The following is a 7500-nucleotide window of genomic DNA, read 5'->3' as shown; positions in this document are numbered from 1 at the left end:
ATTCATATCATTATGAGTGAGGGAGGTTATAAATGATAAACTAAAATGTGGTGTGTCGTTATAGGTCCTAACAAAATCATAAGTATATTGTAGCACCATGTCTGTTATACTACGGTCTCGAACGCATCTCCGCTTCATCGACCAAACTGAATTATCCCTTCCGATTGCCAGAGTAACTGGTCGAAAATAATGATCTGTGGGTTGTACCTTAAATCCATATTTGGCGCAATTAAATGTAGCTAAAACAGGCGCATCTTCCGCAAACATTGTCCTAAAACCATTTCTATGGTATTTTTTCCACAAGAAATCATATTTATCAAAAGGGAGCATGCCTAAAGATTCGTTCCATGGTAAATCTTTAAGATATTTTCCGGTCAGCAATGGTACCAAATTCACCAACGTATTATCACCAACCTTATTATACCCGTTCATTTCAATGGCGTCCTTCTGTAATAGATACTGTCGTGTTTCCGGTAGCTGTCTCATGAAATTCAACCGTGATACAGAATCAATACCAAGTAACATGACGTCCATATGAACTTTCGCTCTTGCTGAATACGGATTGGTTTTTAATAATTTAAACACAGAACTGCTGTTTGTATGGTTCCTCTCTGATGTTTTTTTCTTCTGAATAAAAGCATGGTAATTGGTAAAAATTACTCTGTTACGCTTATTGAAACACTTTACTTTGATGTAATCGTGAGGTATTAAGATGTCCGTCTTAAATTCTAAAAACTTCTTTTTGTAAAGGATATGTCTGTCATCAATAGTTCGTACTATAGGCCAAACGTGACAAATCTTAAATGTGTTGTTATACCATCTTTTGATAACACTGTGGTTAACACGTAAAGCATTTTCGTCTTGAAACACAAGAGATTTACTTGGACAAGCTTTCCATTTGTGTATGTGGAAAAAGGATTTCAGTGAAGATTCAAACGGATCCATATTGGGTATCCGACAAAATTTTGAATCAACAAGAAATGCCGAACGTTTCGATTCGTCGTCATCAGACAAGTCTTTTATGTCTGTATCGTGTAAGTTAAACATTGTAAACATTAATGCAAATACGGCAAACAATATCAGGCAGGTAAACAACGACCGCTTCGATACGCACTGAATTTTGGTTTTCTCACTTCGATATCTGAAAATGAAGCAACGGATGTTGTTACAATCGTAATTGATTAACATGGATGAGAAATAAAATGAACAAGGTCGAACATATAAACTACAGCAATAAACCTAAGGAATAACAATTATAACATTCACACATACAAAACCACCACACACACACACACACACACACATTTTTTCTCTCTCCGTTTTTTTTTTCGTTCTCTCTCCAATTTTTTCCTCTCATCCTTTTCTGTCGAAGAGTGTAGGCTCGAAACGTCAACACTTTTCCAGTTTTCTCGAGCGTCAAACTAATACACCTGCTCGTTGTGTCCCTCACCTGCCTTCGTTTTTCGTTTTCTATAAAATTGTACTATAGATATATACACACACATATATATATATATTTACACATATATATATATACACACATACATACATGCATACATGCATATATATATGTATAGTATATTTGTCACCTAAATGTGGCGGACCCATGGGCGACGATGCTACTGTTGATTATAGTCCCAGGAAGAGATCTCCTCCAGCTGGGTAACGACACACTATCTGTGTCCGATTAGTATTTATGAAGTGAAATCGTCGTTCCCATCTCTAGCTTTGCGTGATGCACACAGACCCGGGTTTCTGAGTAGTAACCCAGCATCAGCGTGTGACAATCACCAGCTAGCGATTAGAACTCATTCCAAACGCAAAATACTCTCTGCTTTTTCCAGTCACAAACTGTTGCTGATCTCGAAAAAAGAGAAACAAGCAATAATAATCTCTGAGCGAGACGTAAACAGTAGCAGCACAGTTTGTCACTGAAAGAAGCATATAGTATTTTGTGTTTGGTATCAGTTCTCATCGCTAGCTGGTGATTGTTACACGTTGATGACGGGTTTCTACTCAGAAACCCGGATCTGTGTGTATCACGTAAGACTACAGATGGCAACAACGATCTCCCCTCGCAAATACTAATCAGACACAGACAGTGTGTCGTTAGCCAGCTGGAGGAGATATCTTCCTGGGGCTATAAACAAAAGTAACATCGCCCCCTATGGGTCCGCCTCATTTAGGTTGTAAATATACTTCATGATTCCGTGCTGCTTCTATTTGCGTCTCGCTCAGCTTACTATTGCTATATATATATATATATATATATATATATATATAAAATATTAGAATAAAACACCTTTTATCAATTCAAAATGAATAATTAAATTACACCATCTAGAAAATTACATATAATAGAAAAGTTAAAATTAAAATAACAATTAAAAAGAAAAGATTAAGTAAATTACAAGAATAATATAATGTATGTAATAGGTAGAAAAACGACACGTGTTTCGCTGCTATATTAAGAAATGATTATAGTAGAAGAGAAATCACTTGCATATAAATATAGTCGCTCATCAGGTTAAAAATATAATAGAACAGTAAAATAATTAATTAATAAATATACTTTAATATATACGTATATATACGTATATATACGTATATATATATATATATATATATATATATATATATATTATATATATATATATATATATATAAAATATTAGAATAAAACACCTTTTATCAATTCAAAATGAATAATTAAATTACACCATCTAGAAAATTACATATAATAGAAAAGTTAAAATTAAAATAACAATTAAAAAGAAAAGATTAAGTAAATTACAAGAATAATATAATGTATGTAATAGGTAGAAAAACGACACGTGTTTCGCTGCTATATTAAGAAATGATTATAGTAGAAGAGAAATCACTTGCATATAAATATAGTCGCTCATCAGGTTAAAAATATAATAGAACAGTAAAATAATTAATTAATAAATATACTTTAATATATACGTATATATACGTATATATACGTATATATATATATATATATTATATATATATATATATATATATATATATATATATATGTGTGTGTGTGTGGTGTGTGTGTGTGTGTGTGTGTGTGTGTGTATGTATGTGAAAATTCTAAATATGCATAATTGAAAAATAAAATAATAATTCAATAATTAAATACTTTAAAATTAAATAAAAAACACAAAGCTATAACAAGTCATTATATTGTAATCAAAATAAAAAATGTTTCAAATATAGACAAACTCCTTACATAAGCTAACCACATAAAAAGGTGGTTTTTTTCTAATATTTTATATATATTATATTGTGTGGAATTTGATTTAGTATTTCTAAATTGAATTCTTTTTCCTTGTAAGTTTGGATTTTATTCCCTCAAATAATAATTATATATATATGTGTGTGTGCGTGTGTGTGCATATTTAGATAGATAGATAGATAGATAGATAGATAGATAGATAGATAGATAGATAGATAGATAGATAGATAGATAGATAGATAGATAGATAGATATTTTGTTGTGTCTGGGGAGAATCATTCTCATTTAGTGCCTCATTATTTAACACACTCACCGTGACTTTCTAATTTGTTTGAAATAATGATTCAAAATGGCAAATTTTTGTATAAAATGATGATTTATTGGAAAATATTCAACGTTTTTAACATACTAATTGTGGCAAATGACTGTTGCTGGGGCCTTGACAACTGGTGCTGATGTGTAACTTAGCGGTTCGTTGACCCAGCCTGAGTGTAGTCTTATAACTAAAACGAGTGAAAAGCAAAACGCTGTTTTTCTGGGTCGTGTTTGTTTATCCAAGACGTAAAAACATATGAAAAAGTTAAAGTGTTCTAAAGTTTGAGAATTTTGTTCTTTCTCATATTTCTTCATCAAATTTCCCATGTTAATGGGTTTTTCATACATTATCATATACTGTTGGGTACAAAAGTGAGTATACAGTTATGAAAAAAGAAAACGCGTACAATACTTGTTTATTTTTTATCAAGAACATTCAAAGTTAGCCTCATTTTTGATATTTTCAATGTCATCGATAATATAATGATTGATTAAGTACAGGACTGCCCAGTTTAATTTTTTTTCCTCCCTGTTATTAAAAAAAAAAGCCATATTACTCTGAAGAAGTCATGAATGTAAAAAATTTGTTTAACTATAAAGTTTATTTGTATATTAAACATAAATTATAATGCTTAATATTACAAGATTCGCTTCTGTTTTAAATGTCATCTTCTGTTCATAATTCCATATGTAAACAAATAGCTTTTCTTCACATCCATAAAAATGTAATAAAGCGAAAAAGAAGTAAATCAATTATTTTAAATCGTATTACATAAGCAAATCACAATTCCTAACTATAGAATTAAGTTTTCAAATTGTGTTAGGCTGCGGTCATGCTGGAGTATCACCTTGAAATTATTTAGTCAATAATATAATTTTCCTTATTAAGGCGGCGAGCTGGCAGAATCGTTAGCACGCCGGGCGAAATGCTTAGCGGTATTTCGTCTGCCGTTACGTTCTCAGTTCAAATTCCGCTGAGTTCGACTTTGCCTTTCATCCTTTCGGGGTCGATAAATTAAGTACCAGTTACGCACTGGGATCGAAGTAATCGAGTTAATCCATGTGTCTGTCCTTGTTTGTCCTCTCTGTGTTTAGCCCCTTGTGGGTAATAAAGAAATAGGTATTTCGTCTGCCGTTACGTTCAGAGTTCAAATTCCGCCTAGGTCGACTTTGCCTTTCATCCTTTCGGAGTCGATAGATTAAGTACTAGTTGTGTACTGGGGTCGATATAATCGACTGGCCCCTCACCACAAAAATTTCGGGCCTTATGTCTAGAGTAGAAAAAGAATATCATCTCCATTACTTATTCTTCAAGCCTGTTCCTCATTTTATCGATCTAAGTTGCAGGACATAAACGTGACATTATTGAGAGCATCAAGAAAAGAAAATATTAACCCAGATAAATTAAAATCATCCATTTGTGTCTACAAGGATCTCTACAGTGATGCGAAACACCCATTACTCTCTTTTAATTGAAATGTATTTAAGTTTCTTTTTAATTGCAAGAAAAAGTACACTAGAAATATTGAAGTCTGTAAGTGATATAAAGAAACAGCAGTCGAGTAAAACTCAACTCTTCATAGTGGTAAATGTTATTCATTGATTCCCACCAGGAATATCTGTTTTCAAATTCACTCAAGTGAAGATTCATGAACATTTTCCTTTGACAGTCTCAACACATTTCCAATTTTCCTTATCGTCTTTTTTAAATGTATCATGTATTATTTACATTATTTACATTTGATATGTGTCCTCATCTTGTTTTTTGTTACTACAACGTTTCGGCTGATATACTCTCCAGCCTTCATCAGGTGTCTAGGGGAAAATTTCGAACCTGGGTTCTCATTCCTAAGGTATTTTTCGATGTAACTATCATTATTATTATTATTATTATTATTATTATTATTATTGAGTGAGAGAGCAGTGCATGCCATCAAAGTGACACTAGGGTAAAATATACGAAGCCCAGTATATCCATCATGACTACCCGTCTGATAAGGATGCACAAGGCACATACATCACAAACCTATGTGCGCAACATGGTTATCTCATATCAAGATAAACAGCACATGAATTTGCAGGTGGGGTACAGTTACAATTTTATTCAGGTCGAGTAACCCATCCCGCTCAAAAGCTCCTCGAATAAGGGTTGATTATTATTATTATTATTATTATTATTATTATATTATTATTATTATTATCATCATCATCATCATCATCATCATCATCATCATCATTATTATTATGTTTTTTCCTTCTTTCTTCAAATTTTCTTCCGTTTCTCGCCGAGTGTTTTCCATACACCTAGGGCAGAGAAGCTCATTGTATGCATTCCCAGATTACACGCGCAAATTCACAGATAAAATATGTATTTAAAAATTAATAAATAAATAAATTCATGGATGGATGTTATTTTCACAGCGATAGTGCTCTTCTCAGTACATGAGCCGTTCCAGTTAATACGATTTTTTGCACTTCTTGTAGAGATGGTAAGCCTGGAATCATTTTCAAATAGGTTTCAGTACCTTTTTTTATCATTCCTAGAGATCCTACAATCACTGGTACTGTAGTCGCCTTGAGATGCCACATTTTTTCAATTTCTACTAGCAAGTCTTTATATTTACTAATCTTGTCAAATTTTTTCACCGCTATATTGTGATCGCAAGGAATACTCATGTCAATTAATAAACACATCTTTTTTGCCTGATCTTTTATAATAATATCCGGTTTATTAGCTTTTATAGTCTTGTCGGTCTGTATGGGAAAGTTCCATAGAATCGACACATTTTCTCCCTCAGTCACAGCTTCAGGATGGTGTTTATACCATTTGTCAGCGGTTTTGATTTTTTAATGCCGACATATTGTCCAATGTAAATACTGGCCGACGCTGTCATGTCTTGCTTTATATTCTGCAGGTGCTAAGACTCTACACCCTGAGATTAGGTGGTCTATTGTTTCAATCTCGTTGTTACAGAATCGGCATTTTGGGTCAGCTCCATTTTTTATCACATTGGCTTGGTAGTTCCGGGTTAATAAGCTTTGGTCTTGAGCAGCTAATATGAAACCTTCAATCTCCGCTTTTAGCCATGAGCTTCGTAACCATTGGTGCGTGTGTTTCTGGTCGATATCAGCTTTTTTGCTACGGGCCACATACTTGCAGAGGTTTCTGTTCCCATCTGCTAGCTAATTTTTCATGTGCTTTTGTCTTTGCAATTAATATTATTTCCTTTGCAGCTGCAGTTGGCGCATTTCCTTCAGGCTGATCTGCGAATTTTTTGCTCTCTGAGAATAGAGTGAAGTTTTTTCAGTCTTTCATGTTTTTCAACAAGTTTTAGCATCCAATCGTTGGTTGCTTCAAGGTATTTGGCCAGTCCGATTGTGGTGGTTTTGTATGTAAGTTCAAGCTGGATCAAACCTCGATCTCCGGTGATAATACAGTCACTTTTTGTATACATATATATACAAGTCTTTTATTACAGAATCTCTTAAGTTCATTCTGACAAACAATTTTTTTCTCTTCGACGACACACACTACCGTCAAAAATGTGGCATTGCGATGGGTACCAAGGCTGCACCAGTCCTTGCGAACCTCATAATGGGTTACTTCGAACTGTCACTCTATGAAATATCAAGCCAGAAATTTGGACATGTTTTCCACACCTACCTAATGGAAAACTGGAAAAGGTATTTAGATGATTGTTTCATCATATGGAAAGAACCTTATGAAAAACTCCTGGAATTCAAAACCATACTAAACAACATACATCCCAACATCCAATTCACTATGGAATTAAGCAAACATCATCTCCCATTCCTTGATCTCCTAATTATAAAAACACCTAAGAACCAAATCATAACAGACATCTACCACAAACCTACAGACTCACAACAATACCTCCTCTTTAGTTCATGCCACCCAAAACACACCAAGACAAATA

At 33.4% G+C, this 7500-nt stretch overlaps 1 protein-coding gene across 1 annotated transcript in view; it reads right to left on the bottom strand.

Annotated features, from left to right (window-relative positions):
- The window catches only part of LOC115222734, a 21462-nt gene that overhangs the window by 924 nt on the left and 13038 nt on the right, over positions 1 to 7500 (bottom strand). The window contains exon 2 of the mRNA XM_029793034.2: positions 1 to 1141. This exon is cut by the window's left edge and continues 924 nt beyond it. Within this exon, the coding sequence (XP_029648894.2) occupies positions 1 to 1141 (1141 nt within the window). The remainder of the gene's footprint in view (positions 1142 to 7500) is intronic.

This window comes from Octopus sinensis, linkage group LG21 (genome assembly GCF_006345805.1).
Source record: "Octopus sinensis linkage group LG21, ASM634580v1, whole genome shotgun sequence".
In the NCBI taxonomy this organism is placed as follows: domain Eukaryota; kingdom Metazoa; phylum Mollusca; class Cephalopoda; order Octopoda; family Octopodidae; genus Octopus; species Octopus sinensis.
This window is presented reverse-complemented; position numbering and strand designations above follow the sequence as displayed.